General features: G+C 43.0%; 1 protein-coding gene across 3 annotated transcripts in view; it reads right to left on the bottom strand.

The window, feature by feature from the left end:
- Nucleotides 1-1,609: 1,609 nt before the first annotated feature.
- The window catches only part of UBA7 (ubiquitin like modifier activating enzyme 7), a 48,324-nt gene continuing 25,858 nt past the window's right edge, over nt 1,610-24,075 (bottom strand). For 2 of the 3 annotated variants that reach the window (XM_070933759.1, XM_070933760.1), the window contains exons 19-26: nt 22,714-22,788; nt 21,485-21,680; nt 21,191-21,279; nt 15,590-15,676; nt 15,028-15,222; nt 5,602-5,703; nt 4,075-4,169; nt 1,610-1,961 (exon numbers count right to left, since the gene is read on the bottom strand). In XM_070933759.1, coding sequence (XP_070789860.1) covers nt 1,832-1,961; nt 4,075-4,169; nt 5,602-5,703; nt 15,028-15,222; nt 15,590-15,676; nt 21,191-21,279; nt 21,485-21,680; nt 22,714-22,788 — 969 coding nt within the window. In that variant the 3' untranslated portion in view covers nt 1,610-1,831. The remainder of the gene's footprint in view (nt 1,962-4,074; nt 4,170-5,601; nt 5,704-15,027; nt 15,223-15,589; nt 15,677-21,190; nt 21,280-21,484; nt 21,681-22,713; nt 22,789-24,075) is intronic. The other variant, XM_070933761.1, reaches the window with a different exon arrangement.

The raw sequence follows: 24,075 nt of genomic DNA, 5'->3' as shown, positions 1-24,075 counted from the left end.
ACTCAGATTTTGCCCTCAACTACAGAACAACTTAGTGCCTCTCAAATATCTCACAGTACTCTAACATCTCTTTCCATTGCACTTATTCAAAACACAGGGACAGCTGAAAGCTTGAAGGTACTCTGGTTGATTATTGCTACATCTAGCCCAACACTGTCTGCTCTAATTGCGACTTGCAACTGGCTTTCCAAAACCTCTCCTAGTGTGTCCTTCGAGCTGTCTCATCTAATTGGAGACACTAGTTGAACATTGAAGATTAGGTCTTTGGGTGCTGAGATAATGAAAATATCCCATCCTTTAAGGCAGTAGCCTGGGGCCTTCCAGCTGTGTTGGACTACAATAAGCCTAATCCCCACCCACATTTGCAGTGTGTCTACAAATCACAGACCAATACTCAAGGAGCAGTGGTGGGTTTCAAAAATTTTTACTACCGGTTCTGTGGGCGTGGTTTGGTGGGCATGGCATGGCATGGCACAGCGGGTGTGGCAGGGGAAAGGATACTGTAAAATATCCATTCCCAGCCCACTCCAGGGGAAGGATACTGTAAAATCTCCATTCCCACCCCACTCGGGGAAGGTTACTGTAAAATCCCCATTTCCTCCCAATCAGCTGGGATTTGGGAGGCAGAGAATAGATGGGGGCAGGGCCAGTCAGAATTTTTACTACCGGTTCTCTGAACTATTCAAAATTTCCACTACCGGTTCTCCAGAACTGGTCAGAACCTGCTGAAACCCACCTCTGTCAAGGAGGGTGCCAGTTCAATAAACTTTCTGACAAAGTAGAGCAGGCTAATGTAATGTTGCCACACCCCAGTGGTGAAATCCAAACCAGTTTGCTACCGGTTCGCTGGCCGCGTATCAGTGGTGGGTTTCAAAAACTTTTACTAACGGTTCTGTGGGTGTGGCTTGGTGGGCATGGCATGGCTTGGTGGGCGTGGCAGGGGAAGGTATCTGCAAAATCTCCATTTCCTCCCGATCAGCTGGGACTTGGGAGGCAGAGAATAGAAGGGGGCGGGGCCAGTCAGAATTTTTACTACCAGTTCTCCGAACTATTCAAAATTTCCGCTACCGGTTCTCCAGAACTGGTCAGAACCTGCTGAAACCCACCTCTGCTGTGCATGCGCACCAAACGCATGCTGTGTGCGCATGCGCAGTGCGCACCAAATGCACACTCTGCGAGTGCGCACACATGCTTAGTACACGCCAAAAGGAGGTTTGGGAAGGTAAGTAGAATAGCGATGGGGGGGATCAGCTATGGTGCACGATTTAGCTTTGCTAGAAAGCAGGATTGCCTGCTTTCTAGCATAGCTAAACCCCGCAGCACAGCTGATTGTCGGAAATATTGGTTCGGAGGAACCAATTGCTTTTTTTTACTACCGCTCCACCCTAAACGGTAGTTTTATAAAATGCTGGTTCAACCAAACCGGGAGCTACATATGGGTTCACCCGAACCCATAGTTTTTATCACTACTGGTTTACCCAAACCTATGTGAACCGGTAGCATTTCACCCCTGCCACACACCCAACTGATGTGATATAGGAACATAATGAGACGTGAGATTCAGGGTACGACAAAAGAAGTTCTGTAGATTGCACTTCATATTCATTTCCAACAAATTATCTGTTCATGGTCCTCAGGGGTAGGATAACCCCTGCAGGCATTTTTAAGATGATGCACTGGAGAGGACACATCGCCGTCATCCCTTCACCAAAGCACATTCTTGCATTAATTTGTGTTTAGAGCAGTCACTTTCAGTACTTCTGTCTGATTTAATGAGATTGCTTCCTTTCTGATCCATTGCACAAGTAATTTATTTTTGACTACTGGTTGGTTAAAACTCGATATAAACAGGTGGTAAATCATCATCGAGTTCTTCATTTTCACAGACCATTGACAATTCCAAGAGACGGCACTCCTTGGGGACTGACTTCCCAGTGACTTTACGAATCGATTCTGTCAGGCTGCGAAAGTAAAAAACAAAAAGTGAATATGGTGCCAGGGGAAGGACTGAGCAGTCAACAAGCATGGATGGTCTTTGTCACTTGATGTAGTGAAAGTATAACGCGTGTGTTTGTAATAATTGCATGGTGGAATCAGTATCGGAAGTGTGGTCAGAACTGTGGTGGGAAATACCTGACACTACATAGGGATTTGATTTCATTGCTTGCTTTTGACATAACCTGGAATGCATCAAAGCTTCTTAATTAATCATACCTCCGTTGAGAAACCCTCAAGCAGGAAATAAAGGCAGCTTCTCTCTCTATTTTTACTTAGCAAGTGATTGTCGGAGTACGTGATGCATCCAATTAGCCAGATGTGGAGCGTGCTTCCTTTTCCTGGTTGCATTTGTTCCCAAAGCACGGCCTGAATGGTGCTCCAGAATTAGGGATTAAAATTATGTTAACCATCAGGAGAGGTATGGGAACACCATGCCCTCTCTCCCCAAGCTTTTATACTGGAGCATGGATGGGGAATATTTTTGAACAACAGTTCCCAGGATCTCCAACTTTGACCAGGCCAGCTGAGGTTCTCAAAGCAGACACAGGCTCTCCACCTGGTAACCTCAGCCCTCTGGAGCAGAAAGCAAGGCAGGCGTTTTGCTCTCTCCTTGGGAAGCCGAGTGAGAGTGGAGCTTCTGCCTGGGAGAATCTACAGACTGGTTTTGCAAAGGGGGTGTGGACAGAAGGAGAGTGAGTGTGCTGAAAGCAGGAGAGCTGCCAGGGAGTCTGGAAAGATTATAGAGCAAGAGACTACAGTTGCCTCTGCTTGGCAGAAGCCCAGAAGGGCCTGCTTGAGGCTGGGATGAGCTTTGTCTACCCCAGGAAGTTGAGGAGGAGGTGCTGACAGCAGGATGTTTACCCGGCATGGAAGGGACGGGACATTAGAGGCTTTGCAGCTGCTGCAGATACAGGACCCAGGCTGTACTTGTAGGGGCCCTGCAACGGGGTAGCCACGGCCTCCCTATCCTTCACTCCTGAGGATCCCTCTGCCAACCGGCTTCCTAAGCACAGCTGGACAGTGGGCTGTTCTCCAGCCAACAAAACCGGGCAAGCAGAGGCCCAGACAGAGCAAATATTCAACCTCAGCAATCACAGAAGGAAGAAAGATGGAAGGATTCCTAGAGATTGTCTAACCAGGCCTTCCTTTTACTGGGGCATCAACAGCCACCCTTTGTGTAGGATTAATGGAAAGAGAAACTGATAACCTGGGAACCTTGTCATAGTTTGATATTAAACTGAGATTGAACTTGTTTCATTTGGTCTGTTTTTATATTCTCCTGCTTTTAAAAATAGCATTTTTAATAACTGTAAACTGGCATAGAAGCCTTTTTAGGGCTGAAAGGCAGGATCACAAGTGTGTACACACACACACACACACACACACACACACAGAGGGGGGGGGAAGACAGGGAATGGAATCTAGAATTTAAAGGTGGGTATAGCTTTTACAGATGGGCCTCCAAATTAGAAGTCTTTTCCGTCAGTTCAATTCATAAGAGCTTTCCCTGCCTTGGTTAGATAGAGCCTCACTAATGGCTCTGCTCTAGGGACCAGAGACGGAAGCTATGAAGATTAGGGTTCTATAATATCTCTCTATGGATCACAGGATGCCTTCGGAAATGTTGTTCATATAGGGAGACAATCTCAAGACTCTCATCTTTGATTATGATCTGTTAAAAAAAAAAAAAAATAAAGCCAGAGAGCCCACATAACAGGTTTTTAAGGGCCAAAATCTCCAGCGGATTGGTTGATGATATATAGCGAATAAGTAATAATAATAATAATAAGTCTGAAGTCTGAGAAATGGCTTTAACTAATGATATTAAACCTATTACATTTCAACTAAGTTATTACTGAATGTGTTTGTTGGGTATCTAAAATTAGGCAGTCTGGAGAATGGGAGGACCGGAGGCTACAAAAAAGGGGGTTGGACACAATGTGTAGCACTCAGACAGTAATAGTAACAGTAACAGAGTTGGAAGGGACCCTGGAGGTCATCTGGTCCAAGCCCCTGCTCACACAGACTGCAAGTTATTATTAAATTCTTAAGTATATATCTCTGTTAAATTCCTACCTGAAAGGAAGTTGTTGCTCTTTGATTTCATTTTCCTTATCATAGAGAGTGGCTGTCCCAAACAGCAACCTCTGAGGCACAAGGTCATGGTCCTTCTATAGAAAACAGTCAACACAGTCAATATCACATTAAAATCCTTTAATTGAAGACCACTAAGTCAAGATAAAGTTGAAATAGCTCAGAAGAACACAGAAAAGATCTAGAATAGTCTTCCTTAAATGGCCTGCAAATGTCTTTGAAAACTTCATAATCTCCAACTCTTACCTAAGAGTGGACTAATGAGTACAATACTCTTCGAAATGCCACATGTTCTTGTACTTAGTACATAATGAAAAACTAGCCTAGCTATCTCTTGGGGAATCACAGAACATCTATCTGGAGGTAACCAAATTTGAGAAGGCTGAGCTGGAAGAATACGAGGATGGGACAGTTGTGTTCAATACAGGACATCCAATTATGGGAATGAAAATGAAAAACAATGAAGAAGGATTAAACACGCAATATGAATGAGTTGGGATAACCAGGCTTCAAGATATGAGTGTACTGGGAGCAGGAAGCATATTGAACACAATATTGGCTAATCAAGAAAATGGCACTGGGATAGAATGGAGACATCCCATAAGGTCTCTGTATGTGAAATACTGGATGAAAATCATCTTTATTTTTGTTCACAAATGACATTCGATGTAACACTCTCTACATGGGGCTCCCCTTGAGAAGCACCCGGAGGCTCCAACTGGTTCAGAGTGTGGCCGCGTGGGTGGTTATGGGAGCGACGTGGCGTTCCCATGTAACACCTCTCCTGCGCAAGCTGCACTGGCCCCCGATGGTCTTCCGGGTGCGCTTCAAGGTTTTGGTTACCACCTTTAGAGCGCTTCCTGGCTTAGGACCTGGGTACTTATGGGACCGCCTTCTGCCACCAGTAGCCTCTCCCCGGCCAGTACGTTCACACAGAGAGGAGCTCCTCAGGGTGCCATCAGCCAAACAGTGTCGACTAGTGGCCCCCAGGGGGAGAGCCTTCTCTGTGGGGGCACTTGCCATCTGGAATGAGCTCCCCCCGGAGATATGGAGGATCCCGGATTTACGCACCTTCTGCTGTGCCCTCAAGACCTTTTTATTTCATCAGGCTGGCCTAGCCTAACTTCCCTTTTAAATTGTAAATTTTAAATTTGTTTTAAACCATTAGAGGTGTTTTAATTTGTTTTGGGCCAAACTATTTAATGGGTTTTTATATTGTCTTTTAAATTTTGTAATTTGTGTGTTTTATTTTTGGCTGTTCACCGCCCTGAGTCCTTCGGGAGTAGGGCAGTATATAAATCTAAAAAAAAAAAAAAAACACTGGAAAGCCAAATATACACATTTAGGGAGCTACATCCAGACATCTCTTCCTCTGCACAGAAAAGGCAACTCTGCCTGCTAAGGAAGGAAGAGGAGAACACTCTTACTAGAGGTAGGACTGAACACCCCAAGGTATGCCCCTGGGCACTTGCCAGAATTTGTTCCTGAAATTGGAACAATTGCCTTTACCTGGATATGATCACATATATCTCTCAAGGTAACAACTTCTCCTTTGGAATTAAAACCAGGCACAGTAATTCTGTCCCAGCAGCTCCATGTCTTCTGCCGACACTGGGAAGAAAGAAATTTCCAGAGAAATAGCAAGTTAAGTCTTTTTGCAACATACCACAACAAAGAGTCTCGGGGCACTTTAAAGCTAGACATTTATTATAGTATAAGCGCTTGTGAAGTCTACTTTATCAGTAGCATGGAGATCAATTTTTTTTAAAGGTCTGTGTGAACAATTCTACCCCAGCTGGTACACTTCAAGAAAATTGCAACAGGCAGTTTTCAGAAAAGCCATTTCTTAAAGAACAGAATGGGTCAAGTCTTAGATTCGTTTGGAAGTATATCCCTGTGGATATACTTATAACTAAAGCAGTGATGAAATCCAATTTTTTTTACTACCGGTTCTGTGGGTGTGGCTTGGTGGGCATGGCAGGGAAAAGATACTGCAAAATCTCCATTCCCACCCCACTCCAGGGGAAGGATACTGCAAAATCTCCATTCCCAACCCACTCCTGGGGAAAGGTATTGCAAAATCTCCATTCCCACCCCACTCTGGGGCCAACCAGAGATGGTATTTGCCGGTTCTCCAAACTGCTCAAAATTTTCTGTACTGGTTCTCCAGAACCTGTCAGAACCTGCTGGATCTCACCCCTGAACCAAAGTTTATAAACTCAACTATATTTTCTAGGGTATAAGATCCATTGAAATGGGGGAACGTAGTGCTAAGTAAATGTATTTCACATTGCAGCTTGAAGGAACCTTACTGGTGGATTGATAAATTCAGCGACCCCAAATATTAGCTCCAAGTAATCTGTATCACTAGACCAGTTGGATCATTTTAGTAAAACAAGAGGATACAGAGGAGGTTTTTTTTCCTAAATTACGAACATTATGTCTAGTTCATTTTCTGCTCATTTTCTAGTGAGATGTTAATAACAAAATTAGCTGTTGGGAAAGAATATTATAGCCAAGGACCTTAGAAATTCAGACTGTTCATCTTATCAAAAACAAGGTTAAGAGGTGAACAGATTGCAATATACCTTCACAGAAGAGGTTTTAGGTATCAAACAGCGGCTCTTTAATCTAACCGAGGGGAACATAAGAAAAACCAATACAAAGAAAAGATAATAACTTGACTAACTCTAATCAGACCCAGCATTTCAAACCGCAAGGAAAATTAATCATTGCCACCCCAAAAGCCACTGTGATGCTGTAGTTGAGAGCATTTGATTAGGATAAGGAAAGCCAGAATTAGAGCGGCCAAGAAGGTCATTTTCCTTTCAACTCCCTCAGTTACCTCGCAAGGTTATCATAAGACTAAAACACACAGATCTGAGAGTCTTCGAGGAAAGGCAGAACAGAATTCTGATAAACAAAAATGGCAGGCTTCCAATGAAAACCAGTCCTCCTCCTGAAAAGACAGTTTAATGTATTCAAAACCGGGGGGGGGGGGGAGAGATGCCATAATGTAGAGCGGAGGAAGTCATTCCTCTTGCATTTCCCATGGGAAGCCAACGCTGGATAATCTGGTTCATTCCAGTCTGTCTTCTCATCTCTGGATACACAAACTGGATGCAGAGCATAGAGAGGGGACCCTACAGGGTTCTCTTTTACTTGTTCATGTTCTCTAGCTTTCTGTCACACAAAGACACATTGAATGGATGTCCTGACAACATACAATTATCCTTTTCTTCATAAGAGGCCCCAAAACTTGCCGACCCCTTTGCTCTTTGCATTGTTGGCCCTAGGCAAAAGAGGCAAGAAACATCGCATCCAGTAACAAGGGAGCCATTGGAGCTGATTATTAGTTCATAGTAGGAAGTGGCCTGACTGGAGGGACATTTGGGGGGTCAGGCGGCACAAAGGGATACTGTCCTGGGCAAGCTGACTGGTCAGTTAGGGAGAAGCTGGCTTGGACTGCATCATTTCTCTAAGCCTCCTAAGGAAATCCCCTCTGTTTTTAGAAATGGCAGATATGGACAATTTCGCCTCCATCTAAATCCAGGAGTGCAGATAGTCCTCAACTTAGAACAGTTCATTTAGTGACCTTTCAAAGTTACAACGGCACTGAAAAAAGTGATTTATGACCATTTTCCACACTTTGCGCATCCCCTGACCACGTGACGAACATTCAGATACTTGGCAAGTGACTCGTGACCGTTGCTCTATCCCGAGGTCATGTAATCACTTTTTGCAACCTTCTGACAAGCAAAATCAATGGGCAAACCAGACTCACTTAACAATCATGTTCTTAATTTATCAACTGCGGGGATTCAATTAACAACTCTGGCAAGAAAGGTTGTAAAATGGGGCCAAATTCACTTAAACGTCTCACTTAACAATAAAAAAATGGGCTCAATTATGATCGGAAGTCAAGGACTTATTGGCATCTACTGAAGCCCTATAGATGTCCCACTAGATTCCTGCATAGAGCTCTGCATAGAGAAAGAGGTCACGTCTTCATTGTGGCTACCTAAAAATCTATATCCCATCCCTCAGTTCAATCAACTTTTTTTCAGTAGGGCAGGGGTAATGTAGTCAGTGTTGTTTTATAATAAAAGAGTGTTCTTATTTATTATCTCTTTAACTTAGATTTCTAAACATTTATGCATGATTCAATGGAAATATGCATAGTTTGTAATCGCTTGACATTTTTTCTCTTTTTTGTGCATTTAATTTATTGTTTTCTTAGGTTCATTTCTTCTTTGTGTGGGTATGAAGGCTTTTTTTTAATGTATGAAAGTTGCTAAAATGTTTTTTTTGAAGATGGAGCTGTAGCCATTTCTCTTCCTCCCTCCATGAAAAAAGGCATGTCAGGATCACTGTTCTTTAAACACTAGCACAATTTAATGTCACCAATCTTTTTAATTTTAATCGTAAAAGAAAATCATAGCACAAACCAAAACATTATTGTTCAGAACTTTCTTAGCAATGCTCAGACAAAGGGTCTGAGAAGGCTTTTAAAAATTTCCTGTACCAGGTGCTATGACTTCCAGATGATTTTGGATTATAATATCCAGGTTTAAAAAAGCAGGTTTAGATGGTATTGAATATAATGTCACAAAGTAATGGGTAAGAATGAGGATTGCTTCCAAAAACTGGGTCTTACTGTAGTCTTCTTTTTCAAGCTCAGTTGGAGCAGGACTAAAATCCAAGACTCATCCTGCAATGTTTGTAAAACTACCTAAAACACTTTGAAGTAGTTTCCCCTACTCTTATATACAAGGAGGGAAGCCGAGAACCATTTTTACATGTCCCAATGGATCACCCATATAGTATGGATGGCTGAAGCCATTCTCAGTTATCCTGCATCTTCCCACTAAAAAGCACACAGCAGCCAAAGCAAGTCCATTTCTGTAAACATTAGAAACAGACCACTTTGGATAGTCCATTCCTACCCCCCAATACTATATTTCCATTTTGGAAGCACCGAAATGCTTCCATGGTGAAAGGATCAATCGGTGACATCACCGTTGCCCAGGGGATGCTCAGTTGGGGGGCTCCTTTCATGTCTCTGTTCTTTTCCCCAATGGTGAAAGTACAAAATGGGGGAAACTGAACTGTCTCTACAAGCGATCCACTGGGCTGCTTGCAAAGGAGATTTGGTGTAGAAAGCAGTCGAAACAGAGCCAGCTTTGCAGGAACTTGAGATGGAATGCATATAGCTGGCCTTGTTGTGTATGTGAACTTGAGTTTTTTAAAAATCCTGTCCAGTCGTGGCACCCACCTGTTTCCTCCATCCATAGATTCTTGACTAGTGTTGTGACCTAGGCCCAAGTAGTTATTACCAGACACAATCAGTCCTAAACAAACATATTTTATTAGAACAGCTGAGAATTACTTCATTCTCAGCTTAGTCCAAATTAATTCCATAACAAATTCTTCATAAACAGTCCTTTGGCCTTATCATAAACCTTTGTCTTCTTTGGCACCCTGCCAAAGGCTTTCCTTGGCAAAACCCCACAAAGTTCAGAAGCAAGAGACACCAACATTGCTTTCCTACAAAAATCCCAAGAGCCATTGCTGCTCTTTTAAGCCTTCTGGGAGGAACCAATCATCTCCTGGCCTTACTCCCAAGTCGTCCCTTTTGCTTTAGCTGCTCTTGCCTTCTGGCAGCTCTTCACATGCGTGCACTAGGAACAGGATCCTCCTGTTCCTCTGCCTCTCTGCTATCCGCCTCTGGAGGCTCTGGAGTCCGCACATCGCTCCTAGATGGCCCTGGCACCATCTCTGCCTCTGACGCAGAGCCCTCATCCAGGCCTTCCCCTGATTCCAGGACTGGCCCATTGTCCTTCCCTGCCTCCTCACTGTCCAACTCCGCTGCCAGCTCCGCAGGCTGCTGGTAGACCACAACAACTAGATCAAGCACTGCCATACTTCCCATCTTCCATGAATCCATCGAATCTAAAACCGCTTTCTCTAGGCATGTACTTGAACACACACAAATTCTGAGACCAATTTGGAATGGTGGTTGGACCACTTCTGTCCACACAGAACAGGTATGGATATGGATATATAGTTTACAGAAAGGAATTCCTTTCAGAAAAATCATCCCTCTTCCATCTATGTGTTTCACTAGTCACTGAACTTTTTTAGCAACAGTACCTGGATTTACAGTTCTAATAGGTAAGAACACTTACCAATTTTATTTCAAACTCACGTAGAAGCAAAGAAAGAAAGGAATGGGTAGAAGGAAAGGGAACTCAAGATGCACGGCACCATCAAACAGGGAGTTGTAAATTCAAAAACCATCATGTAACTTAGATTAAATCACTCTACACAACAGAGTCCCTAAACTGTAGAAAATAATCCTTAAATGCATATGAGGCTAATGAAGCTTATCCTGACCATTTGGGACCATATGGCCTATTCCATTTGCTCCTTTACGTTGCTAGTAACAAGAACAGGTTCTCCTCTTTCCCAGGTGCCATATGGCCACTTGGCCTCTCACTCACACTTGCTGGGAAACCTTTGTATCTCCTGTTCATCTCTCCCACTTCTCCTTTCTCTGCCTCTATATTTCTACAGCCAAGGGACTAACCGCAGACAATAGGGACAGTGGAAACCAAACAGTCCTGTCCACAGTCAAGGAAGGACTTTGGAGGATTTTTTGTTCCTGTCAAAAGATTACTCTACAAAACCAAGGCTACAAGGAGATGGGAGTGTGAGTGGATCATGTGGGGATAGGAAGAGAGAATATTGAGGTTCCAAGCTAACCATTGTTCCCAAAACTCTTGATTCCCCCGCCACAGTATTGTTCTTTCTGATTTTCCCTACTCAAGTCAGTTCTGCTCAGTTCTCTGAAATGTTGTTGCCTAGCCCATCCCCATCCCCAAATCTGCTCTAGCATGAGAAACAAATTTCCAATGAATCTGGGGAGGGGGGGGGAGAGAATCCTTTGGCGCCAGGATAAGCGCTGCCTTCCCCCAATCACCAGCCCTTGCTAACTAATGACTCCCATATGCGGCTTAATCAACTCCACAAGTTCTTGGATTCAGTACAGCTCTCCATTCCTTTTGCCAATCTATCCCCCTTCCAATCTCCTGATGCTGCTGCTCCTTTTCCTCTCCGTGCCCTCCTCTCCCCCATTTCCTCCCTTTCCACTCCAATTTCACATAGGCAATGTCAGGAATGAAATCAGGATTTAACGTCAGGAATAAAATCAGGATTTAACTCCAGGGGTTTATTCATGCCCGAAAAAGAAGCAAGATGGATGTTCCTAAATGGCCCTCTGGTGTAATGCAGACTTGCCACCCTGTCTTCTCTGTTGCTGTTCTCTAATACGTTGGCAGTGCCGAGAAAAGCGGGTGGTAAGTTTTCAGGTCTGTAGGACCTACTTTATTAACAGAGTTTTGAAATCCATCAACAGCTGTCAAGTGTATGGCTTGAGTGGGAGTGGTGGTAGTGAAAACGGTTAATGAGACCTCTGATCACAGACTCAACCTAATTACTTTGAGGGTAAACAGTTTAGTCAGGAACCTTTATGGCTTTACTGCAAATCATCTCATGGTAGTAGCATAGCTCAGTAAACCTTTCCACCATAGTGTCTTCCAGACATCTGACTATAACTTCCATGATTCTCTACCAGATCTTACGCTGACGAGAATCCCAGTTGAACGTAACTGAACAGTGTTTGGAGACAGTGCCTCAAAAGGGAACGTTTTTCTGTGATTCAATGTCCATCTCTGCTAGATTTACAGAGAAAGATTCCACTCTCAAACCCAGGGGAAGAGCAGCCCATCCTTCCCAGGAATAGGGAGCATGATGGAAAACAATGGTCTCACTCAGTATAAGGTAGCTTCCTAAATTCCAAAGATCCAGAGGGGCATCTAGGGAGAAAGCTCCCAACTCTGGCAATCACAGAAGTTGCATCAAATCTGTTTTTGAGAAAGTGAAGAGGTGGCAATGGTAAAACCACTGACAATTAAAAAGGAAGGAAAACTTCACTGAATCCTATGTAAAATTAAGCAAAGGAGGCTTCAAAATTGCGCAGTTAAAAGCATCACCTCCACATCTGCCTTCTGAGCACCACAGCCTCTAAGCACCTCGAGGTATCCTGCTACCACTTGGTATAGGCACAATCCCTCCACAGCTGGATAAACTGTGGCTGCAGAGAAGATTTTTCAAATTCAAAATGTCACCAACTTTCATTACCAAGGCCACCCCCACCCCCTTTCACCACAGAAGTATTGAATCTCTGGTCATTGTAGGGGCCATTTGCAGAGCTGTGCTGTTTAGAAATCTGAGATACCCTTTAAAAATATACAACATTTGGCAATGCTAGATGGCGGGGGTGTAACCAAGCCCTGGGGCCATGCAGCATGATCTGAACCAGGAGGGAAGGAACAGAGGCCTGACAGCCCAAGCCCTGAAAAGCTGACGCCCCCCCCCCCCTTCCTGCTGGCCCTCCCTTCTCCTACCAATCTGGTTCCAATCTCTGCTTCCTGTGTAGCAGGAAGCCCCAGCCTCTCACTCCATAAACTCAAGACAAAAAGGCCTCTATTCAAACAGACGCTCTTAATTTAGCTTCTTGCTCTTTCCACTCTCCCCCACCCTATTCTGGCTCTGGTTTCTTTCTCCAGAAAAGGGAGCTATTGCAAAGAAGCCAAGAATAGTCGCAGCCCCAGCCATAGAGGGCCAAGGCAATTTCCTGGGGGTGACAACAGTAGAGGCAACCCCAAAGTCCCAGCATGTGTATGCTGGGTAAGCATAAATATACCTCCCCTGCATTCATGCTAGGAAAAAAGAGAAAAAGAATGGCAGAGTGCTTTAAAAAGTGTTGCCAGAAAGAAGCTATGCCATAGCATAATTGGCCGCTCAGAAAGAAAGAAGGAAGGAAGGAAGGAGGGAGGGAGGGAGGGAGGGAGGGAAGGAGGAAGGAAGGAAGGAAGGGGGGAGGGAGGGAGGGAGGGGGAGGGAAGGAAGGAAGGAAGGAAGGGGGAGGGAGGGAGGGAGGGAAGGAAGGAGGAAGGAAGGAAGGAAGGGGGGAGGGAGGGGGAGGGAAGGAAGGAAGGAAGGGGGGAAGGAAGGAAGGGGGGAAGGGGGGAGGGAGGGGGAGGGAAGGAAGGAAGGAAGGGGGGAGGGAGGGGGAGGGAAGGAAGGAAGGGGTTTGAATGTGCAACTCCATCTTCAATCTAAGCTAGTCAGCATTTAGAAAAAAATCATCTAGAAATTCCAATAAATTCAGTTTAATAAGAAAATCAGAAACATATAATAAAAGAACACCATCTAAAACTGTCTGGTGGTGGATCCTGTCCTAAAAGGATCCATCATTGACAGTGGTAGGATAGTGGCATACTTTCAATACATTACAGATAGTTTTGATGTAATGAAATAGTTCCCCACCACAGCTTATACCTTTGACCACTAGTTTTTCAGTGCAAGAAGATATTTTTTTATAGCAATGTCATTTATTCTACTACTATTATCCACAAGAACCACTTCGATGGCAAGAGAGGATACATCTGAATTCTATGGTTGTTCTCTGAAGAGGTCTGTGAGACTTCTGTGACTTCTCACAGTCACAGGACAAAGATTGGACAATGGTATAAGGATGGGATGTCTGGGATGGTATAAGGACTTCTGCCTTGGACAGGACATTGGACTAGAAGCCCACCAAGGGGTCTTCCAGTTGTATGATTTTATGATTCATGTGCTTACTTTCAGTCACAGAACCATTTCAGCTTGACTTTGTTGAATCTTGCAGTGAAAGCCCTTCATCGTACCTGGAGAGAAAATGAATGTGTGTGGAGAGATTCAGGGCTGGCATCACTGGTTTCTGCTAAAAGAAAACACTGTGGCTGGAGCTCCAGCTTGGTGTGTAGCTTAGCACCAGCTGTGAATGTCAGCTGCAGGTTAAAGACCATTTCCTGTGTCTGACAGCTCTCAGGCACCTATCCATTCCTCTCCTTCTGCACTGCTGCTGGCTTGATACAAACTCCAGGCATCAGCTTCTGAAACTAGATCTCCTTCACCGTCTGTCTGCCAGAAGGGGCTCAGGAAAGGCAGGGTCAGCAGCAGCTGAAATGAGCAGGGCTGAAACACCTTCCCCTGCCCCCTCACATCAGGGCTGAGCAAGCAACTCACTTCCGGTGCCCAGACAGGAGGGACAAGATGGCACTGTATGGAATGGGTTGGCAGCATCTGCAGCCTGGACATCATTCTCGCCCACATGCTAAACAGTCACCTTCGGCGGCTATATAAATTTCAGTAAAAGATACAAGGCAGCCATTCTACCTTGAATCTTGGCTGCCAGTAACACCCACAGCAATGCACTATCTCTAATTAATGCTATAAGCCCTACTTCCAGGAGGGAACTGTGGCTGAAAACTGTAGCCAAGAACAGGAACACATGCCAGAAGATCAAGGGCTTCATACTTCCAGTTTTCATTCTTCTGCTGCAATGTCTGGAAATAGACTTGTGCCAGAAAAATCAGCAACTCTGTCATGATAGCCTTTAGTGTCTTCAAACATTCCAGCAAAAGTGCAGGAATAGAGGGTGTGTCACCCACATATCCAAGTGATCACAGATGCTTAATGCCAAAGCATGAAATAGGAGTGAACCATTGCTCTTCCTTCCCTCCTTCAATGTAGCGAGATTACTATAAACTAAGACGGCCACCAACATCCATGGCACTACAGAAATTATTTGTTTACTAGTGCAAAGAAACTTGATTTCTGTTCCGGAATGATTTGGCTCCTAGCGCTACAGCAAGCCCTTGCTCCAGTCTTTTAGACATCCAGGTATTCCAGCAGAACTCCTCTGGAGTTCTCTCTTGCTTGTTCTCATCTTTGACTTGCACACAAAAAGAGACCCATCTAATCTCCTCCCGTTTTCAAACCATGAAGAATTCAGAGCCCAAAACAGGGTCATCACAGAGCTCTCACCGTGTATGCTTGTGGAGATGGCAAAGGCTGGCAGCGATCAAGGAACGGGGCAGAGAGCTGGAGAGAGCCATAGCGATAGGAACTGAGATCCTTGTGCTGCCACACCAATTTGTAAAGCTCCAGGCAGGTCAGGCCAGCTACAGCAGCTGTTGTTGTGGCAATAGCAGGTACAATCCAGCCCACAATCTTCTTGGCCTATTGAAATTAAATTGGACAGACACCATGAAAATGATGGAAGAGAAAGCTGCTTCTTGCAGGAAGGTGTTCTGCAGGTGGCAAACACTGGGGAAGGATTTTCTCAAGAGCCTTGGCTAAGAAATTGGTAGCCTCCACCACCTCCATTCCCTTGATAGCCCCTCTCTCCCCAAGCTTCCAACTTTTTTCCCACCTGCTCTTTGAGTAGCCTTGTGAAGAATTAATGCAATTTTGCTGCATGGACTTCTTCTAAAACAGCCAGAACATGTTCCAATATCCCCATTCTCAGCTCCCCAATTTCTGTCTTTCATTTATTGGCAATAAGGGAGGGGGGAGGGAAGATACAAAGGCTTCCCACTGGCCTCACCTGGAACCTATCCACTGGAGAGATGCCATAGTTCTCAGCTCGCAAATTGGCTGCATGCGTGATGAAATCCAAATGGGAGTCCTTATCCTGAGGGCCCAACAATGGCAAAATCAGTCCTGACCAGGAAGTGGTGGAAGTAACAGAAAAGGATCTCAATGGGAAGGAGACAAAAGTGATTGTAAGCCTTACAAAAATCAGGAAAAACAAAGAACTGTTGGGATTGGATAGACTGTAAAGAAAAGGCATAAAAATGTGGTAATGGGGGTAGATATGATGTTTGGAGGGTTTATTTTTAGTAAAGGAAAACAACGCCAATGACTGCAAAAACAGCGTGCGTTCAACGCATTGTGCAATCTTGGAAAACAGTGTGTAGCTAAATAAGTTTCCACAGCCCAGAGCAGCTGTAATACAAAGGTTGCCCTTGACTTGTTTAAGGAATTGTGCCCTCCAGTCTTTTCCCCCTTCCTCCTTATCCTCTTTCTTCCCACATGACAAACTTAATTTCACAATTTTTTAAATACGGCTGCTCCTTTTGTCTATCCAACCTATATCAACGTTACATTACAGGCACTTCAGACTGGATGTTTCTGGAATATTTTTGAATTGGGAGAACCAAGGCAGCTTCAAGTGGGAGATGGGAGAATGTGAAAAAGTGAAAACAGGAATTGTAAGCCATGAAACTGTGTAGAAAATACAATACAATACAATACAATACAATACAATACAATACAATACAATACAATACAATACAATACAATACTCGTATAAGTACTGAAAAATAGGATGGTGGTCTGATTCATTAATAATCAATTGGTAAAAGTTATAAGGCCACCCATTTTATGAAACACAACTCTGGACAGCTTACAGTGATATTACAAACCAAAGAAACAGTAAAACCAAAAGCCTAGTTCCTTAACTAACAATATCCAATCTATTGGACAATGTGATCACCAAGCTCTGATGCCTGAGGGAAAAGCCCAGCTCTTTGCAGCTTTCTGGAAGGCTAAAAGTTGGATCCCAGGAGGGACACTCCACTGAGCAGGGGTTGCTATGGAAAAGGCCCTATTAGATGGCAACATCTAGGGGAAGGGAATGTGCCCTCCCAATTTGATCTAGTGAAGAGGGCAGATACCCTCGGGGAGAGGCAGTTCTACAAATAACCTGGTTTTGTGCCATGCAGAGTTTGAAAGATAACCAGCAGCCTGAATTGCACTCTGAAAGAAAATGAGAGCCAGTGAAACTATGAGCAAATCAAAGTACACCATTGCATTCTGGACTAGTTGTAACTTCTGTGTGGTCTTCAAGGGTAGCTCCATGGAGAGCACACTGCAATAGTCCAATCAGGAAGTGTGAATAGTCCTAGTATGCAGTGTTGCTCTGTCAAGCAGGTAACTAGGTCTGATCATGTATGCAACAACAGAAGAAGAGTTATCAGAAAAATAATGAGAAACAGGTATCATCAACAGCTCATTCCCAACATCCTGGCACTTCCAAAGTCTGGATACAGTCAAGGTGTGAACTTACAACAATGCCCATGACCCTGTTTTTTGGAATTGCACGTCTGTCTTTGAATGGATGTCCTTCTTAATCTGGGCCCAAGTTTCCTCACTAACACAATAATGTTTTTTTACAGGTTTATGAAGAACGATTTCATAAACAGCAGTAACAGACTGTAATGTGATCAAATAACTTGGGGCTCAAATGAGGAAAAAAAACCAAGAAATAGTGACTATAATCTACACAACATTGTACAAATTTAACCACATGTTTAAATCCTTTCTACTGAAACGAATGGTGGTTAGAGCCAAACTAGATTTAATGCCATTTACATAGTGAGCGAGCATGTGATTAAGATGCTGAGACAATCCTGGTCCCTGATTCCAGGGAGGAATATTGGGGGGGGAACTTAAGTTATTTGAAATCTCTTCAATCCTAACCCAATTGAGGAAATGATGGGGCTCAGTAGGGACAAAAATCTCAACCCCATATATTCTTGGGACCCAGAAACTCAGATCGAATCTTCTGCATCTTAATTTGGATCCTCATAACACGCTGTAGGTAAGGTTGCCTTTGGAGCAGTGGTGAAATCTAAAATTTGTTACTATCGGTTTTGTGGGCATGGCTTGGTGGTGGTGGGGTAATGTGACTGGGTGGGCGTGGCCCTTTTTTTTTTTTAACTTTTAAAACCATTTTTTCTACAACCTCTTCGGCGAAAAGGCTTTCAAAAGGCTCTGATGATCCCAGCTGAGTTGCCTGATCGGCAGAGGCTTTTTTTCTTTTAAATGCCTCTGATGATCCAAGCTGAGCCGCGCAATCATCAGAGGCTTTTTTTAAAAACTTTTAAAAGCATTTTTTCGGCCGAAGAGGTTGTAGAAAAAATGCTTTTAAAAGTAAAAAAAAAAAAAAAGCCTCTGATGATTGTGTGGCTCAGCTAGGCATGGGGGGGGGCAGGGATTTTTGCTACCGGTTCTCCAAACCATCCACCTCCATCGCTACTGGATCGGGCGATCCGGTCTGAACCGGGAGGATTTCACCCCTGCTTTGGAGACAACTCTGAAGCTGGAATTGATGCAAAATGCAATTAGACTGCTGTGGCATAATTTCACTAGCACAGAGTAAACCCAATGCTAAAATTACTAATTGCCAATAGACTTCCAGACTTAATTCAGAATACCCACAATGATACTTTTGGTCAGTTGGTCTGAATGATATTTTTAAAAACTCTTTATGGTACAGCATCAAAATGTATCTGCTTTTCTAGAGCAATCAATGGCCACCCACATCCTTGCAAGAAATACATAGCTGTGAACCAGATTACAGGTAGCCCTCAATTTATGACTGCAATGGAGAGCAAAATTTCTGTTGCTAAGGACGGCAGTTGATAATCACACCCCATTTTATTATCTTTTTGCCACGGTCGTTAAGTGAATCATTGCAGTTGTTACATAAATCATGTGATTGTTAAATGAACTTGGCTTCCCCATTGATTTTGCTTGTCAGAAGTTCTCTAGGAAGGTTTGCAAATGACAGTCCCAGGACCCTGGGAATCTGCAACCATCGTAAATATACACCGTGTCAGGGTTCCAGGAAAACCCCAACTCCAAGTAAAGACGCGGAAGCAAGCATTTTCCAAAGTTCTCTTTACTAGAATAGGCAAACTGGCACATCTGGGAAATCCCGAATCTGAAAAGTCAAAGCTCCCAAAACCATCCCCTTTTCCCCCCAGTCGATCACATGCTCCAATCAACATCCGTTCCATCTCGATCCAGCCCCCTGACCGCTCCTTCTCCAGATGCTGGATCGCCCTGACCTTGACCGACAGGAAGAATGCTATTATGTCTACTAACCCCCTCTCCTAAATCCCCCCTCCTACTTTCCCACACATGAGGAGGTAGCAGCATTGAAGCTTCCGGCCTAATATGGCTTCCAAAGCTGACACCCCGGTTGCCAAACAACTGAATTCTGATCATGTGACTGTGGGGATGCTGCAATGGTTAAAAGTGTGAGAACTGGTCATAAGTCACTTTTTTCAGGGTTCTTGTAACTTTGAAAGTCACTAAATGAATAGTTGTAAGTCAAGGACTACCTGGTGTGCATGCTTTCTTCATGGCACCCCTCATTCTTTGGAACACCCTCTCTCAGTTCAGACCCTCTTATGTTAACACTCTGTAACAATTCAAATCTGTGCTATTCAACATGTCTTTGGCCCCAATTGGTTTGAATGAGGGCATCCAAACTCTGGCTACAAAACATGTACTGTTACATTTTACATTTTCTTTTATGTTGTGAAGCATCCAGAACCCTTCAGGATTGAGATGGTTTTTAAATAATGTGAAATAAATTGGAAATAAAATAAAATAAAAATAAAAATACATATCTACAATTGAAAACTCTTTGTGTAATAGAATGAATGGCAAAATGTACCTTACGCACTTAACCTGAATTACATGTCATTTTGCGTTTTTAAATAATGATATTTCTCTCTTCTGGAAACTTAAGAAACTTAAATCCTAAATGTCATCTCAATTATAACTCAAAACTCCAGAAACAGTAGCCTCCAAAACACGGAAAAGGTCAAAGCAACTAAACCTGACTGGTAAATGAGATTTCGATTAGGAGCATTTGACAGCAACTTTCAACTGAAATGGCAATATATGGAAAATATTCCACCTTAACTGAAATCTGGACCCCGATCCTGGCAACTGATGACATATTTGGATATAATCCCCACAAGATTCCTACATTACAACTGCATTTCTGCAGACAAATGCCCACTGTATGCAAAATGTTTGGCTCATAGCAGCTGTGGGCCTGTTCCAATACTGCTCTGCACACAAGGAATATCATTCAATCACAATGTTCTCCCCTACTAAATAAAACAGACTTCCTACTGCAAGATGTGAGCAAGCTGAGGAAGGCCATAACTCAATGCTGAAAGGTGTTCTTTGTACACAGAAAGTCAGCTCCACTTTCATTATCCAGCTTAATTTTCATTTTAAGAGTCTCTGATAGCAAGGGTGAGCAAAACCCTTGGCATGAACCCACCATTTTCCTTAAATGTTCCACATCCTTATCATTTCACATTCAAGCACCTCCCCATTCTCCAGTCATTTTCTCATTTGCCAGCCCCAGATATGAATGAATTTAGACCAACAATCCTTCTGACTTTATTTTGTCTCAATTTTACGCATGGCTCAGAATTAAATCTGGGATCAAGAAAACTTAGTTTCCTTGATAGAGTGTAGCTCTATCAACTCAAAAGAGCAGTTTATCCAGATATGGTTTGGTTCTGATGTAAAGACAATTGTTCTAAGTAGCATGCCTGAGTCTTGAGGTCACAAGTTCCCACCTTCCTCTTCTGTGGGATTCCACCACAAATTTAACATGTAACTTAGCTGCCAAAAGCCTGATTATTTCCTTTTTTCCTCTTGAGAATTTTCTTCTGGAAAGAAGGCCTTAATGTTTCCTCAGAGTCCAGCTAAAACTTACCTATACATTTAATTTACAAATAAATTAAGGAAATCATTAGGTACACGGGAAGTTGTGCTGTCAAACTGACCTAAATTCAGCCTTATCTAGGTTTAACTTGGTTTCTGCCCATTTAACATGCCCTGGCCTCACCCACTTTTGGGAATAAGGGCTCCAGAACATCATTAAAGTCCAAATACTTCCTTCAGTTTAAAAGAAGTTGCTCAGCCCACTTCAAGCTATCCAATGAGTTCTCAGCAAAGGTGAGATTCAAAACCAGGAGCCATCTGATTTGTAGTTCAGACTTTGAGTCATAATCCTACATTTTGTGTACGTGATACAAAGGGAGTGTTTTTGGTAACTTGGCAATTGAGCTCTGAATATTTAAAAAAACATGTGGCTCTTGTTCATACTTGCCCTTTACAGACACTGGAACAATGGGAAAATCAGTTCATGAGTCATCTCATTAAAGTGTTCTAGTTCTAAACTGAAATTGCCTGGTCCAGGATGAAGAAGCATTGTCAGAACTGCTGGAGAGGGGGTCACAATTGGAATAGTAGAGTCACCTGGTTCACTCAAGATCTACACAGAAAGAAATGCATAGCAAGATGCAATAAACAAGCATATCCATACCTTCTCAAAGTGAAGTGGCTCCATTTCTTTTTTAAGCTTCTCTCTTAGCTTTCCCAATTCTTGTTTCAGTTCTACCAATGTCGTCTGATCTAAAAGACATATTTAGTCCAAGTGAGAACATTTGAGTGATATGGAATGAACAAAACAACTGCTCGTTTAAAGCCCTTTATATCACCCTTACAGTTCAATGATAACCTCCACCCCACATTTTGATTAAGATCAGCAGAAGGATCTTTAGGAACTAAAGGAAACAGTTTAGTATTCTGACTATCATTGATCTCATCGATTTCTTACTAGAGGCACTTGGTAATGTTGGAATCTCCTCATCAGTAACAGGGATATGCATCCCTTGACGTGGGTGGAAGGGTGTGGGATGCAACTTAAGGAGGACTTGGAAAGTGGTATCTTCATCTTCATCTTCATGAACAAGCAGCCTGTATGTCTCGGCAAAGAGGCGACTGGCAATCACAATGAAGGTCTTGTGGGTGGTCTGTAAAAATCCAAAGATAGCTTTAGCAGAGTCAGTACCCAATATATCCCTTTTCCCCACTGAAACCCTAAGTTCTTATTTCTCATAATCAGCAACGGGAAGCATTGGGTGACTCTCCAGAAATAAATTCCCTTCCATTCAGTTAAACAAATGCTCCTCGATTATATGATCAATACATCACATCACCTAATGCAGCTTTCAACTATGACTGCGAGAACCAGTGGGTTCAGAGATGGCATTCTCCAATCCTCCTTTGAAACATCCAAGGCAAGTTTGAAATGAACTACTCTTTCTCTTGTTTCTCTTGTTGATTAAACACTTCTGGATTCGTACTCTTTTTTTATGAAATTCTTCCATTCCCCACTATCCTGTCAGAACTGGAGAAGCTTCTTGGATGAGAAGCAAAATGTCTTCAAAAAAAAAATCAAGAAAGTCCAGTTGCCTCCTGAAAAAAGCACCTTTGGGACAACCATGACCTGGATGACTGAGAATCTCTACAGACTATTCTTTTTAAGCTATTTATTGTGAATTGTTTGCCATTCTTGTTTGCAGTTCTAGGAAATAATAAAAACAAACAATTCTCATTCATTGAATATGTATGTGTCAGTGGTGGAATTCAAATTTTTTTACTACCAGTTCTGTGGCCGTGGCATAGTGGATGTAGTGTGGCTTCCATTCCCTCCCCACTCCTGGGGGAAGGATATTGCAAAATCTCCATTCCCACCCCACTCTGGGGCCATCCAGAGGTGGTATTTGCTGGTTCTCCGAACTACTCAAAATTTCCACTACTGGTTCTCCACAACCTGTCAGAACCTGCTGAATTTCACCCCTGGTATGTGTGTGTGTTTATGAGAGTGAATGTGTACTTTTACTTTTATCCATTTTAACGTTTACTTTTATCCTTTTAACATTAAAATGTGAATGGTCACCCAACAGAGGAAATGTCTTGACCTTTCCTTGATGATGCTGACTGAGAAGGCAAAGTCTGCTCTCTTCTAGAATCCCAAGTTCCCAAGCTGAACAACTCACTCACATTATTGTAGTCAAACTGGAGCTGCTGGGGGCATCGCTTGGATCCGGACCAGAAAGGAAGTCCAGGGCTTGTCTCCTGGGGACAAAGGTAGATGGGGTCAGTCAGGAAGCCACATGGGTGCAGGAAAGACATTCAAGGAAGGAAACTCCACTGATCAAAGGCTGGAACTGAGCCAGGTAAGTTTTGCAGCCTGAAGTAAAGAGATTTAGCCATGGAAGAGAGAATAAGTGAAGGGCTCAGAAATAGTAGATGTGGCTGGAAGGAACTATCTGTACCATCTGTATATTTTACTTGTATATATTTTAATTCCTTCAAAACATCCAGGGCCTCCTTCTGACAATACTGTTACATTCCATTAAGGACCAAAAAAAGGTTATATAAAAGAACAATGCTTTATCATCGAAAAGATGGACACATATAACCATGGTAGCATCAGTTTCAGTAACATAATGTACACAGTGAGGAAAAATGGGGAATGAAAGTGCAATGGAATCTGCAGCTGAGGCCGTGGAGCTACCAAAGAACTCTAAGTTGAATGCATAAAATGGGGCCTTAGCTTTTTTTTTTTTTTACCCTTCCTTGAATCTATTTATGAAAAGCCATGAAAAAAATGTGTATTATAATTCACAGATACAGTAATCCTTCAATGGCATTTTCAATCCTGAGTGGAATTCACAGGTATCAAAGAAGCCACCTTTACATTAAGCATCTGGGTTTCCACAAAAAATGTACAGTAATTCCCTCTGATTCTCTCTTTTGATTTTCCTCTCAGCCAAGCCAAGAAAATCACTTTCTGTGTTTTAGGTATTAATATAACTAAAAGAATAAAGAAGCCGTACGAATTCTTTTCATAGAGTGTGTGTGTTCCTGCAAGGCTGAAAAATGCTTCATTTTATTTTCTATTTATAGTTAACACCACTTGCAAAATTACACCACCACCATTGTATGGAGATGGATATAAATGATTATGTGTTAACTACATACAGGGCAGATTGTTCCTAATCTTCTCAGGTGGTGTCAGATAATCTGTAATAGGAAATATGGGAAGAGGGCTCTTTCTGTACTTCTGGAACATCCTATATAGAAAGGGAATGGCTACCTTGAATTTTGCTTCACCACAATGAGAGGAAGACAGCGAGGTGCAGGACCACTATGGAAACTATTCTAGGTTGAGCCCTTAGCCTCAGCATCTGGACTCTCTGCTTTGAATATACAGTACTACTTCTCTCTCTGTGGACTCTTGATTATGGTTTGCCATTTGATTCAGATCCTATTAGGTTCCTATTCTTCTGAAGTTTGTTGCCAGTCTGAAAAACTATAGGCAAATTATTTTCAGGATCTTCATCTAGGGTGTATGAGATA

This window comes from Pituophis catenifer, unplaced genomic scaffold, assembly GCF_029215685.1.
Source record: "Pituophis catenifer annectens isolate HBS135680 unplaced genomic scaffold, rPitCat1.0.hap2 SCAF_2, whole genome shotgun sequence".
Lineage (NCBI taxonomy): Eukaryota > Metazoa > Chordata > Lepidosauria > Squamata > Colubridae > Pituophis > Pituophis catenifer.
This window is presented reverse-complemented; position numbering and strand designations above follow the sequence as displayed.